Source organism: Oryctolagus cuniculus, chromosome 14 (assembly GCF_051225735.1).
Source record: "Oryctolagus cuniculus isolate XC-2025 breed Fujian yellow rabbit chromosome 14, ASM5122573v1, whole genome shotgun sequence".
Taxonomy (NCBI): Eukaryota; Metazoa; Chordata; class Mammalia; order Lagomorpha; family Leporidae; genus Oryctolagus; species Oryctolagus cuniculus.
Genome location: NC_142880.1, coordinates 80,991,901 through 81,011,298, shown reverse-complemented (window position 1 = coordinate 81,011,298; position 19,398 = coordinate 80,991,901). Strand labels below are relative to the sequence as shown.

The 19,398-nt window shown below is 44.5% G+C and overlaps 2 protein-coding genes across 7 annotated transcripts in view; one reads left to right on the top strand and one right to left on the bottom strand.

Moving 5' to 3' along the window:
• PDE4D (phosphodiesterase 4D) overlaps positions 1-19,398 on the top strand; it is a 1,644,269-nt gene that overhangs the window by 112,106 nt on the left and 1,512,765 nt on the right. For 2 of the 6 annotated variants that reach the window (XM_089313188.1, XM_089313189.1), the window contains exon 2: positions 12,920-13,065. The exons of the other annotated variants lie outside the window; for them this stretch is intronic. The gene's annotated coding sequence lies outside the window, so the exon portion shown is untranslated. The remainder of the gene's footprint in view (positions 1-12,919; positions 13,066-19,398) is intronic. 6 annotated transcript variants of the gene reach the window in all.
• Positions 450-932, bottom strand: LOC100351503 (divergent paired-related homeobox-like). The gene has a single exon (XM_008262336.1). The coding sequence runs from the start codon at positions 930-932 to the stop codon at positions 450-452; it is 483 nt and encodes a 160-aa protein (XP_008260558.1).

Sequence of the window (19,398 nt, the reverse complement as noted above, 5' to 3'; positions counted from 1 at the left end):
TTTTAAAAGATTCATTTTACTTATTTGAAAGAGAAAAGGAGAGAGAGTCTTCCATCTGCTGGTCTACTTCCCAATTGGACACAATGACTGGGACTGGGCCAGGCTGAAGCCAGGAATCAGGTGCCTCCTCCAGGCCTCCACATGGATGTGGGGCCTCAGGACTTGGGCCGTCCTCTGCTGCCTTCCCAGGTGTATTAGCAGGGAGTTGGATGGAAGTGGAGCAGCCAGGACTCGAACTGGAGCAAGCCAGGGCTTTAACACACTGAGCCCCAGCACTGGCCCCGGGATGTTTTTGAAACCCAGCCACCATATCGTTGTTTGTTCTTTATGGCTGGAAGTTATTTCTGTGTCTGGAAATCATTCTGGTTCTGTATGCTTTGTGCAAAGGAAGAGGCAGCGGCAGAGTTGGGTCCTGGCTGCACCGTGGGGTCCCAGAGCGGGTAGAGGTTCTATATGGTGGTGTCTTGACAGCAGCCGAAGTGGATGATTTGGTGTCCTCCAGAGGGGTCCCTGGGGACTTTGAGCCTGGGGTAGATGCTGAGGTGCAGCGAGGGCGCCACGTGGTATGGGTAAGCCAGGCCCTGGGGGTAGGCGTCTTCAGGGTATCTGGCTGGTGCTTCCACTGGCGCCTGGAAGGAGTCGGGTGTGACTGGGTCCTCCAGGGGTCTCTGGTGCTGAGCTTCCTGTGGGGGTGGAACTTGAGTGCATTTTGCTCTCTTGAGTTTTGCTCTGTGGTTCTTGAACCAGACCTGCACCACCGTGGGGTCTATGTTCATTTTGGAGGCTACCTCTACCTGCAGTTCACGGTCTGGGTACGGGTTCTTAGTGAACAAGATGTTCAAGTCTTCAAGCTGTTCATCAGTGAATATGGTTCTTTTCCTCTGTGATGTCTTGTTATATTTGCCTTGAAGGAAGTCCTCTGAGCCGGACATCTTTGTACCCGTTCCCATGTTCTGCTCCAGAGATGAGCGACTGGTCCTATTTTAAAATAGCTTAGAAGCTTAGAAGGCGTTTATCTCAAGTGCTTGTGTTTTGGTATCTCTCTGATACAAAATTAGATAAAGAAATGTGTGCATCACACATCCCTCATTTCTCTATCCTGCACTGACAATCACCCTTGCTTTCAGTTCTGTAAATTAATATATTTTGTTGTAGGATGCTTGGAGAAGAAATTTATGTGCCACTAAATATACTTGGAGTTCTGTAAGATTCACATTTCAGTATAATAGAAAATGAATGAAGAGCTTTGAACCATGGTCTCATGCTTAAAGCTTATCTGTTTTCCTTTTTTTTTTTTTTTTTTTTTTGACAGACAGTGTGGACAGTGAGAGAGAGAGACAGAGAGAAAGGTCTTCCTTTTCCTTTGGTTCACCCCTCAATGGCCACTGCGGCCGGTGCACCGCACTGATCCAAAGCCAGGAGCCAGGTGCTTCTCCTGGTCTCCCATGGGGTGCAGGGCCCAAGCACCTGGGCCATCCTCCACTGCACTCCCTGGCCACAGCAGAGAGCTGGCCTGGAAGAGGGGCAACCGGGACAGAACCGGCGCCCTGACCGGGACTAGAACCTGGAGTGCTGGTGCTGCAGGTGGAGGATTAGCCTAGTGAGCTGCGGCACTGGCCTATCTGTTTTCTGATTCTGCATTCTGCCTAAGTGAGTGAGGCTCTCAGGGGCGGCCATGAAGAAAGATGAGAGTCTCAGAGTCTGGCCTCCTTGTGCTCTTCCAGATCTGAGGGTGGAGAAGCCTCTGATGTCGAGGGATTTAGCAGGGGCTTCTAGCCTGGCTGATGCCAGTGCCCTTGCTCTAGTTTAGTGTAAACGTGCCCTTTTATGTCATAGCCCACTAGGGATCTTCAAGACAAGCAGTTGAATAGGCCTCTGGCTGACTTGGGTAGGAAAAGAATTTTCTGAGAGATATGAGGCGTCTGCTAGGGTCACTGCTAATTTCGGGGGTGCCAGCCTCAGCATTTGGGTAGGAACACTGGAGAGAAGCCACAGCCACGTTCAAAGTCACACAGGCAGAACCTGCCCGGTGAGCCCTCGCGGCTGCTGCTGCTGAGCCCTGCACAGGGCACTTGCACAGGCCCTGCTGGTGTTGAGCTCGGATGCTTCTGTTTGGCGCTGCTGGAGCCGTGGGCCCGGTACCCGGCTGCTCCCACCGTGGTCACCAGAATGAAAGCTCCTGGCTCTCGGAGTCTCTGGGTCCTGAATTGAAGCCCTAGGTGGGCGTGTCCACGGCTACATCATGGTCCCTGGCACGCTGGCCAGAGTGTGGCTCTTTTGACTTCTATGAAAGAAGTGCTTTGATTCTCATGCAGATTCATATGGCAGGAAAGTCGCCAAGTACAGGAGAGGCCCCAGATGTTGTATGGCTGTGATTTGGCAAAACACAGTTGATTCATTTAGTCCAAAGGCATTCTTCTGAGTCTTTGATTTTACTTCTTGCTAAAGTCTTGTTTTCTGTTAAACCACTTATGAATGGGGTGTGTTTCAAGGAAGAGAAGAAAAGATACGGACATACCATTCAAAACTATTTTACTTTATAGTTTCGGTGAAGTTGCTATAAGCAACGCCCAGAGGTAATGTGGCATTGATTCCCCTCCCCGACCCCCCGGCTTCTCACAACACTACCCCAAGAACTTGGAAATGGAAGTGTGTGACTCTACCTATAAAATAGCCCTAAAATGGATTTGATGGAAGTAAATAACAATCAGTGATTTAATTAAGACTTAGATGTGGCTTCGATTAGCCCTTTCCTCCCTCATTGATGGAATTTCCAGGATGCTAACATGGAATGTTTAGCTCATTTTCCTTTGGTGTTAGGTGGATGCTGAAACACAAGGAAATGCAGTGTAGTGATTGTAAACAGAGTGATGGGGCCAGACAGACTCGGGTGCAAGTGAGTCCTTGTTCAGCTGTGTGACATGGGGCTAGATTCTTCACCCTCTGCGTCTATTCCTCATTTGACAAAAGAGCAGAATTCCCAAGTCGCTGCGATGGTGTGAGGGTGAAATAAACTCATAAATGTAAAACCCCTAAGCTTTACTGAATGGTAGCTACCCTTACTCTAATTCCTGATACAGGAGAATAGAAGACAAGCAGGTCTCCTCAAAGCAGAAAGGGTTGCTTTGGGAAGCAGCGCTCCAGCAAGGTCGGTTGGCTTGTTGAGGTGGGGGTGGGAGGGAATTCCTTCCTTGGGCAGTAGGCAGGGGTGGGGCCAGCCAGGAGCTTTCAAGGTGCCCTTCAACAACTGGCTCTGGTGCAGTAACTTGGATAAGGGCGAGTCCACAAGCTGGACCACTCCTTTTCTTGATGTCAAAACAGCAGCCACTCAGGCAGTGCCAACCAAGGTCAACACCTGTCTGGATACGAACTGACCAGGCCAGAGTGAAAATCAGTTGTCCGAGCAGTACAGGTGTGTAAAGGTGGCAGCTGCTTTGGGCACTATCACAGCACCTCTGACCACTCTCCCTGACTTGATATAGCCATGGTGATTCAAAGTTATCAAAGCAGCTCTGGCCAGCTTCCTCAGTGATGGCGAGGCAGACACTTCTGGCATTGGCAAAGCAATCCACAAATATGTGGCCATCCCAGCTAGACACTAATAACTAATTTTTTAGAGTAATTTTTCATTGCTTTTAATTAAGGAAAATTAAAAATGGGCAAAGACTGCTGTTTTTCACTCTCAAAGCAGAACCCCTGGGATTTGTTGTCTGTTCTGTTTAGATCTCCTGGTGTGTTCCTCCTTAATTTTGTCCACTGTGGTAGAGCCTGCGCTATTCAAATAGCTGTAAATGTGCCCACTTGGTTCGACTACAAGACACTTTCAAGATTTAAACTCTGGTACAGATTAGGCACATCAATGCTCATAGTATCAAATGATTAAAAATTTAATAATTGATAAATGATTAAATAATTTAACATTTATTTTAAAAAGATTTATTTATTCAAAAGCAGAGAGAGAGAGAAAGAAGTGTGAGAGAGAGAGAGATCTTCCCTCCATCCACTGCTTTACTCCCCAAACGACTGTAATGGCCAGGGCTGGGCCAGGCCAAATTCAGAAGCCAGGTGCTTCTTCCAGGGCTCCCATGTGGGTGGCAGGGGCCCAAGAACTTGGGCCATCCTCTAGCCCTCTCAGGCCATTAGCAAGGAGCTGGGTTGGAAGTGAAGCAGCTGGGACTTGAACCGGCACCCACAGGGGATACTGGCACTGTAGGCGGCGCCTTAACATTCTATGCCATAGCACTAGCCCTGATTAAATTATATTAAATTATATATATATATATGGCTATCTTATGGCCTTCCAACCTGATAGTTCACAGAAGACTGGATGTGGGGAGCAACTCGGACTAGACTAAGTTACTGGAATTAAGACTTATTCTATGCATCTGCTCTCCCACAATATGGCGCTGAAAGGGAGTAAACAACTTCTACACAGCTGCCTCTCGCCAACTTGATCGATGAGCTGCAGGAGCTGATCCTGCTCCTAATTGGAGGAGAGCAGCGTGCTCAGTGTGTGGGCAGCAGAGTTGGGATTGGTGGAAGAGGACTATAAAGGAGGAGAGAGACAACATGCACCAGGAACATCCGGATAACATCTGAGCAGTCCCTGAGAGAGCCGGCCGGTGGTGTGCCGCTCCTCTACGGAAGTGGGGAAAGTGGCAGGGGGAGCCGCCCTTCCACGGAGGTGGAGGGATTGGCGGCCAACCCGGGAAGGACCAGCAGCAAACCCGGGAAGGGCCGAGCAGACAAAAGAACAGTGCAGGGTCCTGTGTCGTTCCTCCGTGAATGGGGGAGCGACAACTGGAACACAAGATGGTGTGAAAGTGGTAGAAGAAGACTGGACAAGAGCCACAGGAATTGTATGGAAGAAATTATAGCACAGGGCTAGAGAGGACATGGAGAACATGCTAGCCCATCCATGAGTGTGGATCCTGTCCTTGGCTGACCTCCTACTGTCTTATGAGAATACTGAGAAATAAGAATACAGGGAGGTCAAGGTTTGGGAAGTGTACATTAAATTTTAAAAATGTATTTTTAGTTAACATAAAAGTTGCGTATATTTTTAGTATTCAGCATTTTGTTTTGAAATATATATGTACATACAGTGAAATGATTCAGTTGAGCTAATTAATTCTTATATATGCATTACCTCACATCATTTATTTGTGGTTGGAACACTTCTTATTGACTTTCAATGATTTTCAAGTAAACAGTGCATTGTAGTTAGCTATAGTCACCAAGTTGTGATCTCTGGAAATTTTCCCTTTTGCCTAAAGTTTTGTAGACTTTGACTAATATCTCCCCTACCCTTTCCTCTTGCCCTGGTAACTATTCTACTCTCTGCATCTGTGAGTTCACCATTTTTAGATTGCATGTATAAATGAGATCATGTGGTGTTTGTCTTTCTGCGCCTGGCTTATTTCACTTACTATGTCTTGTAGGTTCGTCCATACTGTCATGTGTACAGGATTTTTTTCCCTTTTAAAAAGTGTGTGAATAGTATTCATATTTTTCTTAATGTCTATGAATGTGATAGATATGTCACATTTTCTTTATTCATCTGTTGATGGACACTTAGGGGGATTCCATATCTTGTCTATTGTGAGTAATTCTGTGGTGAGCATAATTGTGCAGATGTTTCTGTTATTTATTTACTTGAAAGGCAGAGTTACAGAGAGGTAGAGAGAGAGGGAGGGAGGGAGGTCGTCTTTCATCCGCTGGTTCACTCCCCAATTGGCCGCAATGGCTGGAGCTGTGCTTATCTGATGCCAGAATCCAGGAGCTTCTTGTAGATCTCTCATGTGGGTGTAGGGGCCCAAGGACTTGGGCCATCTTCTACTGCTTTCCCAGGCCATAGCAGAGAGCTGGATCAGAAGAGGAGCAGCAGGGACTCCAACTGGCACTCATATGGGATGCCAGCACTGCAGACTGGGGCTTTAACCCGCTGTGCCATAGTGCTGGTCCTGCAGATGTCCGTTTGCCATATTGATTTCACTTCTTTTGGATACAGACCTAGAAGTGGTATTGCTAGATTGTATGTCATGAGGTTACTTCAAAAAGTTTATCAAAAAATGGAATTAAAAGATAAACTTAATTTGACATTAAATTTTATGCAATACTTGCATGGTTTTTTAAAATTATATCTATTTTCATGAGCTTTAGAAAGATTCCTTATATGGACCTTTTAGGTAATAGCCATTCAAATAGGTGTATGCTGATGTTTCCTTGTGGTTTAAGTTTGCAAGGGAAATGCACATTTTTAAGTACTGTGAGTACTAGCAAGAATTCTAAGATTCTAGTTCAATAGGCCAGACCACATGAGCTTCTCTTTAAGCTAGAAAATGGGCTAAGGATCAGAATGAAAGTGAACCTAGTATTCCACTTTGTTTCTGCTTCACTCCTAATCTATCCTGAGTTCCATGAATCTGGCTCTTGAAGGTTACCATTTTCAGGGCAAAGAAATGCCTGCCCTGATTGGGCCAGACAACAAATCAGCAGAAGCAAACCTAAGACCAAGGAAATACAACTCTACCCGTTGGCCAAGACCAGTTGGCCTGGGAGCCATTCTAGGTCTTCCCAGGTTGAAAGCAACCACCCCCCCAACCTGTCTTGAATAGGAGCCAAAGAGGAATGAGTGGTGGGGGGATGAATTGGATCTTCTCTGATGATTTTCTAGCTTCCTATCATTATGGAAGGAAGAAACAACAAGAAAATGAGGGAGGAAGCCAAAGAGAGCTAGGTGGCATGCCCTCTTCCAGAGTGGTAGCAGCCCAGGCCATTTGGCTTTGCTGACCTCAAAAGGAAGAACCTCCCTTCAGGTAGAGCTTTAGCTTTCTTTTTGTTCTTTCTCTTAAACTCCACAATTTGGAAAATGTGACCCAAGAATATACTTCAGTATAACCAACTCATTTCAAGAAATCTCCTTTGTATACAGATTTGGTGTGCACATTTGGTAACATGGGCAGTGGGTAAGGCTTTTGTTTTGTGCAAAACAGAATAGATGTGGCTCTGTGACAGGGCTATCTCAAAGCAGTCCACAGAACCATCAGACAGGCCTTCCAGCTGGGCACTAGTAACTGGTTCTCTTGGTAACTGTGGGCTGGGTTTTGGCTCTTACTCATTTCAATTGACAATCTTCGTTCAGTACACAACCTCTACAACACTACGTGGTGAATTTGACATGGTAATGGGCAGGCCTGGGAGGCATGATACTGGGGATGGAGCTCAAACAACACATAGAATGGGCAACTAAGTACAACAGAGGGAAGCTAAGGCAGACGGAGGAAGATTCTGAAGTGGCTTGTCTGCTCTATTTGTCCTCTTGATCTTGACTTGTTAATAGGATACATCGTGGATTATGCACTGTTGTACAGACATAAAAGAAAGAGAAAGAAAAGGCACATTCTTTGCTCTTGAGATGTTTGTAATCTAACTCAGCAATTCCATTTCCCTATCCTTTATGCTTCACTACTTATTGCATTTGCTTTTAGTTCTTCCTCTTTAAATTGAGAAAGCAGAGGCAAAACCAGGCACTGTGATAATGGAATTTGGTGTTGTGGTCTTTGATTACACTTCTCTTCCAAAGCCTCAATATTTCACATTGTTAATAATAATGTTCTTTGTAGGAAAAAAATCCTTAATTTGAAAAATGTTACAGATGGCCTTTTATGAGAAGCTACAGACTGTCAAAATAAATAAATCTAATTATTAGGCATTGTTGTAGAATGGGCCATCTTAAATAATGGAAGTCAAATCTCTAAAATTAAAAAAGACCTTATATATTTAAAAGACCTCAGAATAATCAACAGCCTTTGGTTGACTGGTTTTCAACAAGTTATGCAGCAGACAGAAGCTGTCCTGTTTCCGCTAGTGCGGCTGTTCCTGTCACTCAGGTGGAGAGTCTCTGAGACTTCATTTTCACCTGTTTGCGGGATTTGGATTAGGAGGGTCCCCTGCATCCCACCTTCTTGTTGAGATGGAACAATAAGGAAAATCTTAGGACTGAGCCATTTATGAAAGTCTAAGATCTTAGTGGTTGCTCTAGGAGTAGTAGTATATATAGTCTTCAACAATGCTAGCTTTTAGAACTGCTCTGAGGGTGAAGATGTGAGAGGGATGCATGTCTTGTAAGAATTATTAATTAGTTCTTGCCACAAAAAATGTTTTTCCCATGGCTTGGTGGGGAAACTCCAGGTATTTGCAGTTTTATGGACTCTGCTAAAATAAAATCATTGCCACTACTCTCCCCTGAACAAAGATCTTAAACACAGGTGAAGAGATAAGACAATTTAAGAATTTGAAATTTTGTAGCTGCTGACAGGAAATATTTAATTTGTTCATGCTTAGTATTTATTGGCATTTGCTGAGGAGAATTTGGGGGAATTGCAGATTTGAAGTATGCAATATAGAATCAAAATCTAGATGATGAGACTGACTTAACCTTTCATTGATTAGAGTTCTTTTTTATTTATTGGAGAGGTAAAGTAATAGAGAGAGAGAGAGAGAGAGAGAGAGAGAGACTGAGAGACACAGAGAGAGAGAGAGACAGAGAGAGAGAGACAGAGAGGCGGAGGGGGGAGAGGGAGAGGTCTTTCATCTACTGGCTCACTTCCCAAATGGCTGCAGGCACCAGAGCTAAGGTGATCCAAAGCCAGCATCCAGGAGCTTCTTCTGAGTCTCCCATGCTGGTGCAGGGGCCCAAGTGCCTGGACCATCTTCCACTGCTTTCCCAAGCCATCAATAAGGAGCTGGGTCAGAAGAGGAGCAGCTGGGGCATGAACTGACGCCCATATGGGGTGCTGGTGCTGCAGGCGGAGGCTTAGCTTACTGTGCCACAGAGCCGGCCCTGATTAGAGATCTTTTTAACTTTAAAAACTGCAGTAAGTAAAAAAGTTGGTTGTATTACTAAAAATGTACATGGAATTATAAGATGTAGGTAAATCTATGGCTAATTGAAACATGTACATTTACCTTCAACATGTGAGATCTTTAGAGTTCAGAGTTCTTTATGAAAACACAAGGTAGACAAACATGCAGGAGAGATAGCTTTCATGTGCTGCTTCACTACCCAAATGGCTGCAACAGCCAGATCTGGTCCAGGCCAAAGCCAGGAGCCAGGAACTGTATCCTGGTCTTCCACATGGGTGGCAGGGGCCCAAATACTTGGGCCACTTTCCACTGCCTTCCCAGGTGCATTAACAGGAAGCAGGGTAGCCGTGATTCAAACTAGTACTCTGATATGGGATTCAGACATCACCAGCAGTGGGTTAACCCATTGCACCACGATGCCTGCTCCTCAATTTATTTTTGAAACTAGTGTACTAAATGATCTTGTAACAAAAAAATTGTGTGTGTATGTATGTGTACCTTAGCACCTTCATATAATAGTCATAGGAAAGATTCTACTTGACAAAATGAATTTTGCTGAAAATGTTGGAGAAGTATAGAGTTGAATTAATGTAAATAATTGAATAAAAAATCCAGAAGTCTGAAATGCATTTCATCTTTTGCTGAATAGAGTTCCATTTAGCTCTTAAACTGGAATAAATGAGTCTCTATTAGTTGAAGTAGTACCCAGCTTTAGAAAATGTAGGCATGCTTGTAGGTAACTCAGACATAACCCTAACAGAAGCATTAATTGAAGCCTCTTTTTCAACATGTAAGTTGGCTCTTGGCTTGGTCTGTTTGCTGTTGCTGTAAAAAACACCATAGACTCAGTAACTGATAAAGACTTAAGACTTACTTAGCTTATGGTTCTAGAGGTTGCCAAGTCCAAGAACATCTAGTGGGGGCCTTCCTGATGCATCCTTACAAGGGGTGCACATGGTATCAACAGGGCAAAGGCACTAGCTTGAGTCTCTCTTCCTCTTCTTAAAAAGCCACTAATGGCATCGTGGGGACCCCGTACCCCCATGATCTCATGTAATCCTAATTACCTCCCATAATGCTATCACTGAATACCATTAACCTATGAGTTTGAGGACTCTTCCCAACACATAGATTCGTGGGCAATACATTCAAACCACAGGAATGTCCTAATGGAAATAAATTAATATTTTACTGAGAATCTATTTTTTTTCTTACCAGAATCTATGGTAGATTGGTGTTGAAAAATGGACTAGCCATTTCTGACCTCCTAGAGTTTATGATTTTCCCTAGCCATCTTAATGTTCAGTGTGTGCTTCAAATGAAAATAGTTTTAAAGGCTACACTTGCAGTATTAGGTTTGAGTGAATCCAGAGATAGTTGCTGTGACTGTGGCCAAATGGTTATTGTCAGGATCTCCCCCTTCGGGAACTGGCCGGGTTACCGCGAAGGAAGAGTCGAGGAGACTGAGGAAGGTCAAGCTAAACACACTTTACTGATACTCCAGGCGACTAGGAGGAGAGATCGCTCAAGCCTACTCCTGCAGGCACTAGGCACTACGGACTGGGGAGAGAGGCTGAGCAACCTCTGGTTTACAGCGGCTGAGGGTCCCCTTATATACAGTTTCTAGAGGCTAGCCCCGCCCACATTCCGACCACCCAGGGTCCCGTCGTCATGGCAACAACAGTTGTGGTTAGGCCTTCTAGTTAGGCTGTCCCTTTTCAAATCTTACCAGCTAGGGTGGTTCCCACTCTACTTTTCTTTCAAGCTGCACACTACTGCGCAGTTACTTTCTTTCAAAGGGCGCTACAATTACTTTCTCCATGAATGGTTCCCTAACAGTTATTGTAGAATTGGTTATTAGATTGGAATTTCATGTTGCCAGCAAAATTCACATTGCTAAGTCCCCTTTCCCCTTCTCTTCTAAATCCAACAGTATTTTGAGTGAAATTCAGTACAAACAAGTCTTATTCTTTTAACTTCTTGATCAAATTGGTAGTGCTTTCTACTTACAGTGGGTTGATTATTCAGAGTTCCTTTTCATAAATCTTGTAGCTTCAAGGAGGAAAAGCATGGACGACCCCTCCCCCAGTGTTGGTCATAAATGTGCAGTGCTCAAAGACTCTTAACTTAGAAAATCCTTTCTCTGTCTTGGCAAAGCAAGCTGGGTGGAATCATCAAGGGCCCAGCTCCCACTGTGGTCTTAGGAAGGTGTTTCAACTTGTAACCCATTTCATTTCACTGTCTGGGGGTTCACACTGGTTGTACTTTGAGCCCCACCAAGTGGGTTTAGGATTCATAGAAGCCCTTGATTTATCGGCACCAATCTGACAGCGTGTCACCCACTGACTCCTGAGATAGAGCCCGCCTCCTGGCAGCGAGGTTCATAATCAGATATCTGTCTGCTAAGAACATTTCTCAGCCTCAAGGCCTTGCTGGCTCCACAGAAGCAGTAGATACACCTCATTAGGGGATGGGCTCCATTAAAATACGCCACACATCTTCACTTCTGTTCTTAAACAGGAAGTTAAAATCTTCCCTGTAGTTCTCTTCCTAGGGGTACTTCAGGGAGAAGTGTTTGATCATGAGAGCACTGACCAGGAGAGCCAGTCAGAAGCTAGTGATTCCTATTTAAAGAAGCTGTCTTTAAAAATAAGAGTTCTTTCTAGAGACCGGCCAAATCTTGTTTCCCTTTGGATCATGAACTGGAGAGTGAAGATGGAGAGGGATGCATTACTGTCTAACAGTGGCATGGACAAATTCCTAAGGTGCTCCTAGATCTAATCAGTCAGCTAATCAATCATTAATGTATTAACTCATTCATTAATGTAACGAATATTCACCAGGCCTCTCCGCCATTCAACATTCCAGGCACCAGAATTACAAAACTGATTTTCCTTCTGAATGAGCCTAAAAGGAAATATTCATAAGAACTACAGTGGTTACTTTTCAAACTACCATATAAATGTTGAGATCACTTGTTTCCCAATGTCGCATTTCAGAAAAGTGTAGACAGAAGCTTCAAACAGATGAAATCAAATTCACATTCACAATTGATTATTCTGAGCAATATTGTCATCAACAAATAAGATAATGATCATGTATGACTTAGACCATGGGGGATATTGCAGTAGGAAATCAATTTCAGTTTTGATTTTTTCCAAAGTATGTGAATGATTATTTATGTAATTTCTTTTGAGGAGCACTACAATCAAACCATGAGTGATAATCCCTTACACTGTGTGGAGTTTGAGGTTTATAGAACTTTCTTCTTCATGATAAACCTGTCAGTGAGTTTTACTACTTCCAGTTTCCTGTTGAGAAGATGGGAATCTCACACTGATTGAGTTAGTCTTCTTAGGTTACAGGAGCAGTAGTTTCATTGAAGATCATGAATGGAATATACCTTCTGCCTCTAAGTCCAGGAAAGTTTCCTGGATACCTCACTAAGGATGAATGGAAGGGCCTCATGTCAGGACTGAATGTTTATCTGGACAGTAAAAATCATAGCTATCTAGTTGATGGGAGAAATTTAAAAAAAAATTAAAAATGTTTATTTACTTGAAAAACAGAGACACACAGAGAGAGGAGGGTAGGGGGAGAACAAGCAAGCAAGCCAGTCTACTGGTTCATTCTTTAAATGCCTACAACACCAAGGGCTGGGCCAGGCCAAAACCAGGAGCTAGGAACTCACTCTGGGTCTCCCACATGGGTGGAAGGGACCCAAGTACGTGATCCATCATCTCTTACCTCCCAGGGTGTGCCTTAGCAGGAAGTTGGAATAGAGAGTGGAGGTGGAACTTGAGTTGCAGCTGTTCCAAGCAGCTTCTTAAACACGGTGCCAAATGCCAGTCCCATAGAACTCCTACCTTTATTGGTTTGTTCCATAGAATGATGTGGGCAGGACACTGGTCCTCCAAGTAGACCCCATCCTCATCCATAGGATCCTTAAATATGCTAGGTTAGGATAGGAAAACTAGGAAATTAGGGTTGGGAATGGAATGAAGTTAGCCAGATGGCCTTAAAATAGGGAGATTCTCATGGATTTTTCCAGGTAGACCCAGTGTAATTGTCGAAAAGAGGGAGATGTGACTAAGGGAAAAGATATTTCCCCGAGGAGCTCCGGAAAGAAATGCAACTCTGCGAACATCTTGGTTTTAGCCTGTTGAGACCCAAGGTGGACTTGTGACCTGCAGAACTGTAAGATGATAAACTTTTGTTGTTTTACACTGCTAAGGTTGTGGTCATTTGTTAAAGCAGCAGGAGGAAACTGGCACGCATGGGATGTCTGTTGAAGCCTGATCTGTTGCCCTCTATTTTGAGAACAGACACTGGGACTGGGAATCCCTCATTACTACCATGTGAATGTAGTAAGAGGTGGATCATTCATTCGATGTATAATAAACATTTATTATACATCTACTTGGAAGCAGGTTCTGCTCCAGAACCAACAGTAAGTGAGACACAAAAAATTCTTCCTTCATGAAGCTATCATTGTAGGTGAGGAGACAAGAAATAAATCTGTGAAATGCAAGAGAATTTCAAAAAGTTCATGGAAAATGGAATTAAAAGGTAAGTTAATTTTGGTGAAAAATTTTTGAAAAGATTTATTTATTTATTTGAAAGTCAGACTTACACAGAGAGGAGAGGCAGAGAGAGAAAGAGGTCTTCCATCCGATGGTTCACTCCCCAATTGGCTGCAACGGCTGGAGCTGAGTCGATCTGAAGCCAGGAGCCAGGAGCTTCTTCCGGGTTTCCCACACAGGTGCAGGGGCCCAAGGCCTTGGGCCATCTTCTACTGTTTTCCCAGGCCATAGAAGAGAGCTGGATCAGAAGAGGAGCGGGCCGGCGCTTCGGCTCAATAGGCTAATCCTCCACCTGCGGCGCCGGCACACCCGGTTCTAGTCCCGGTCTGGACGCCAGATTCTGTTCCGGTTGCCCCTCTTCCAGGCCAGCTCTCTGCTATGGCCCAGGAGTGCAGTGGAGGATGGCCCAGGTCCTTGAGCCCTGCACCCCATGGGAGACCAGGAGAAGCACCTGGCTCCTGGCTTTCGATCAGTGCGATGTGCCAGCCACGGCGGCCACTGGAGGGTGAACCAATGGCAAAAGGAAGACCTTTCTCTCTGTCTCTCACTGTCCACTGTCCACTCTGCCTGTCAAAAAAAAAAAAAAAAAAAAAAAGAAAAGAAAAGAAGAGGAGCGGCCAGTACTAGAACCGTTGCCCATATGGGATGCTGGCGCTTCAGGCCAGGGCATTAACCCACTGCACCACAGCTCTGGCCCCACAAAAAAATTTTTTAAGTCCATGCATACACAGGCACTTCAAAAAACTTATAGAAATTGCAAATTGTGAAAACACTATTTGTGCATTTTGAAATGTTCTGCACCAAAATAAACATCTTTCATTAAAATTTTTCATGATATGTTTTCCTCAAAATTTTATTTTCATTTATTTGAAAGGCAGAGAAAATGAAAGAGAAAGAGAGAGAGAGACTGATTCTCAGCTGCTGATTCACTGCCCAAGTGCCTCTAACAGCCCGGGCTGTAGCAGACTGAAGCCAGAAGGCCAGAACTCAATCTAGGTTTCCCATGCAGGTGTCGGGGACCCAGGTACTAGGGTCATCCTCTTCTGTCTCTCAGGCTGTGCCTTCGTAGATAGCTGGGGTCAGAAGCTAATGCAAAACCTGAACTCAGGCACTCTGATATGAGATTCAGACATTCCAAGTACTGTCTTAACTGCTGCACCAAATGCCAGACCCTACTGTCTTTTTGAAGTGTCCATTTATGTCACATATTTAGTTGTCTAAATAATGAGGAACTTTAAGAAGAGAACAGTGATAAGAAGAAAAGTGTGTGTTTGTGCATGTAGTGGCTTGTACATTTTATTCTTAAAAATTGTCAATTTATGAGACAGAGAGATAGAGAAGAAACACTAATTCTCATCTACTGGTTCCTTTCTTAAGTGTTTGTAATGACCATGAATGGGCCAGGCCAGAGCCAGGAGCTGGGAACTCCATCCAGTTTTCCTATATGGGTGGTCAGGACCCAAGTACTAGAATCCTCCTCTGCTGCCTCCTAGGGTCTGCATTAGCAGAGAGCTGGAATTGGGAACATAGTTGGGGTTCAAATCCAGACACTGGTGTATTACCCACTAGGCCAAATGCCTACCTTGGTTTGTACATTTTAGATGGGGCATTGAGCAGGTGATGTGTGAATGCAGATCTAAGACTTATGTAGGGAAAGAGCAAAGGAGCCAGGGGGCCTCCTGGGAGGTGTCCCCAAAGAAGGAACTGCAAGGTTCTGGGGAAAGGGGTCCCTGCTGTGCTGATGGATGGGAGACCCTGTGAGAACGTCAGTGAAGCCTCTGGGCGGTGAACTCCTTTTGTGAATAGCAGTGCACAGCCCCCCTCAGACCTGGCCTGGGGGATTTCTCCTCAGCTGGGGTCCTTCTTCATCACCTCTATGAAGAGGAGAAGCAGACTGCTTACAAAGGCCTGCTTGGGGGAGCCAGAGGCAGAGAGGATCAGAGAATGTTTCAGTGCTGATAACCAATTTTATGCATCAATCATCTGAATAAATAAGGAGAATAGGGGAAGTGATGCTGCAAATAACGTATGTGCTGGTTGGTATTTCCTTGAAAATTCAAAGAACTTTTGCTTTTCAAAGGGTAGGGAGATTTGATTAGTGACCTGAAACAGGCAGGATTGGGGACGCTCTAACCCCAAGTGCTGCAAAGACTTCACAAAGAGCTCAGCCTCGTCCTCTTGTTTTCCATTGCTGCTATGGATTGTGGCTCCCTCAGAATAACTTGTATCTCTGGCTTTTAGAACTCACAACCACTCTCCCTCTAAAGCTAGTGGCTGGGTCAGGGGATGTGTTGTAGGTTTTGGGAAGCCAGCATCAGAGTGCCATTTTGTGAGTTCTGGCTATTTTGTTTCCTGTCCAACTTCCTGCAAACACATGGTTGGGAGCAGATGATGATCCACATACATGGGCTCCTACTACCCATATGGGAGACCTGCATGGAACTTCTTGTTCCTGGCTTTGGCACTGGAGGAGTGGATCAGTGGATGGGAGATCTCTCTCCCTCTCCTCTGGCATACCCCTTCTTTCCCTGACAAGCCTGTCTTGCTCTTTCACTCTGCCTTTTAAATAAACAAGTAAATAAATGTTTAAGAAGATGAAGCTTTTGGCCAGAGGTTCTTTAAATAAGCAGACCACACAAAGCACCTCCTACCACTACAGTGCAGGAAGCGAGGAAGTTTTGTGAGGACTGGACCCCTAAGAAAGAGCCAGGTATAACTAGAGAGGTGCAGGCCAACTGGCAATATCAGTTTGGATCAGCTACAGACTTGCCCTGGGCAATGGGAAACATGAGCAGTGTCAGAGCCTCATTTCTCACACAGCAGAGATCTATATGAGAGAAGTGGGGCAGGGAGAGAAGAGGAGAGAAAAAGAGAGGAGAGAAACTGAGTGAATAACAAACAGGAAACAGATTCCTCCACAGGTATGTGGAAGTTTAAAAACATGGCCTCAAAATTCTTTGACGCTCTTCCCTTCAAGAAGTGGAGCTTATGCCCCTTGCCCTTGAACTCTCTTGTGACTGCTTGACCAAATAGAATGTGGTAGAAGTGACACTGTATCAGTTTTGGGTGCAAGCCTTCACAGATGGATAGTTTCCACTTTCTGTTTCTTGAAATATTTGCTCTTGGACCCCAGCTGCCATGCTGTGAGGGCCCACTTGGAGAGGAGCCAACAGCCAGTCACGCACAAATGCCATTTGGAAGTAGCTGTCCATCCCCCGTTGAGTGATCTCAGCTGACAGGGCATGGAGCAGAGAGGAGCTGGTTGCTGATTCCTGCCCAAATGTCCAGTTTTTGAAGGCGTTTGTGAGGTTTGATAATCGCAACAAGATAGGTGTTAGGTGCCAGGAAGGAGAATTAGGAGGTCTTATGCATAGCTGAAGATGTTTTGTCACTTCACATAAGCGTGATATAAATCACATGATTATGATTAGAATTCTTCATAAAGATTTGGAGTCATTGCCTCTGTCTTTATAGAAATGCAAATATTTCAACCCTTTAACTATGACTTCAGGAGTCTCAGGAACTCCCATGTTTGTCACGGCCATGTGGAGCTTGGATTAAAAACCTCTGTGATCAATATTTCTCTCCACCACTATTTGTTATAAAGTGCAACTTGGGTTAAGCTTAAGAAGGAAGAGGGCAAAGACGCTGGACTTTTGTTATTAGACTTGTGTTTTATTCCAGTCCTTTCACAGGCTCGTATAAAAAGTATAAATCTTCCTATGTCACCACCTTGATTGGTAAAACGTGGATTAAATTCCTGTCCCCTTTTCATAACTCAAAGGAAGATTGAAGTGAAAAAAAAAAAAGAAAAGAAAAAGATCAGTAAAAGAAAGGGAATGTGATGTGCTTAACAAATCATAGCCTTCCCTTTAGAGATGCTCAGTATTTGTTGACTTAATTTTTAGCTGTTGTTACCCTTTGGGGATTACTTGGTCAGGTAGCCCAATCCTGTAAGGGTGAGATTTTGTCCATAGTATGACCCTACATCATGAGCCATAGAGACATAATATCAAGGAGGGTATACATGGAGAGGTGACTTCAGCAAGTCCCATCTCCCTATTCCCCCTGCCTGCCATGTTGCCTGTTCACCCTCTGTTACATTTAACTTTGTAGCCACCTTAGAGGAAAGAGGAGGAGCAGCAGCCTGCAGAGATTGGTATCAGTTTACACCAAAGCAGAACTCCGCCTGTGGGCATGAGGAATTGGAGGCAATATACACAAAAACCTCACAAAAATATGAAAGCACAGAGACACTGACTTCAGCATTGGCGTCACTGGGATTGAAATTCTATTTACATTGTTTCATATGACGTCAGCAAAACATTTTAAATAGCAACTCTGGCTGCCTGCAGTGGGTCTGAAAATATGAAATAAAACATTGACTGCAGACCTGACTTACCAGCAGGGTGTTCCAAGTTTCCTGTTTGGCCTTCTGGTGTAACATATCACCTTGTGGCTGTATTTGTATTTTTTTTTTTTTCATCTCAGACTAAGGAAACCTCATGCTGGTCAGGGCAAAACCTAAAACCCAGGTGGTGAGAGCCAACACCAATGTTAAAACTTTCAACACAGAAGATCAACAGTGGTTGTTTTCCTTTCTCACTGCGGATCTCTAACAATAGAGAAGGGGGGAGCCAAAGCAGAAAACACATCCACATGGACTGAAGGTAATTAGTTGCCATCAGACCTGGTGACAGTGATCAATGAATTGCAAAATCACAAACCACAGCTGCCCGGCACAAAGTGTGTCCCAAGACACCAGCTATCTACAATGTGTTTAAAGTTTCACAGCAATATAAGTAGGGTCAATTTTGGCTGAACTGAACAGGCATTTAGAAATACAGTCCATTAACTCTTCCTTCTTTTCATCTTGTCATTTCTTCAACATCATCCTATATTTGGAATCTGATCATTATTCAGGCTTGGGCACATTTGGACAGAGTTCAGTTGCTTACAGTGCATCCGGGCAGAGCTGATGAGCAGGGCTCCCCGCATCCGAAGCTGTGCTGGTTTCTGTCTTTCAGCCGTGAAGCAGAAGAAAACCCCCCACAGGATGCAGAGGCAGGTGCCCTTGCGAGGCCTCCACAGCAAGTCGGGGAGGGTAATGGCGTCACTTGTTTCTTCTTTCCAGGGGCATCTATTGGGTTTAGTGTGAAGGCAGCTCACTGTCGGGCACGCGCGACAGACCCTGAGTTTTATTGCGTGAAATGCAGTCACAAAATATCTGAGTGCTGAGGATTTATTCCCAAGGGCCCCCTACCCTTGAGAGTCTGTTAAACATTAGATTAAACATCAGTGCTCATAAAGAGGCACAGAGCTAACGAAGCTGAAACAGGATGAAGTCAATTGATTTATAGCCCATAGGCAAGGGGGAACCAATCCTTAGTTAGAATTTTTTAAAGCGAATACTAAAAAAAGAATTACTATTGGTAATATTTTCAAATGTTTCCTTTTGATCTAGGTTTTGTATGCCAGATGAATTGTAGACTTATTATTCATTCTGATAGACCCTGTGGAAATTATTTGATGCTTTTCCAGTTCTTCCTCTTGGGCTTGGTGCTTAAACCAAGCCTGGATCCCTGCTTGTCAGTTCATACTCTGAGGCCTGGACTAACTACTTGGCCAAACAACTACTGTGCCTTTGACAAGAGAGACAAGCAGAAGGGGGCGCTGTGGCAGAGATGGATCTGTTTGCCTGGGGTACATGAGGCAGGAGAAGAAAGCAGGGGCAGGTCCTTTGGTGTCTTGTAAGCTGGACAGAGGCATTTGGATTTTACAGCTGTGAGCGCCTTGGAAGGATTTTGTGGCAGGTACTGCCTGTGCCTCTCTGTTATTACATCGGTGGTCACTTGCTCAATGACGACAAACTTGTAAAACTACGTTGTGGCAGGCTGGGAGTTAACCCTCTTGGAGGTGGCTCTCAAATAACAATGGTTGGGCCAGC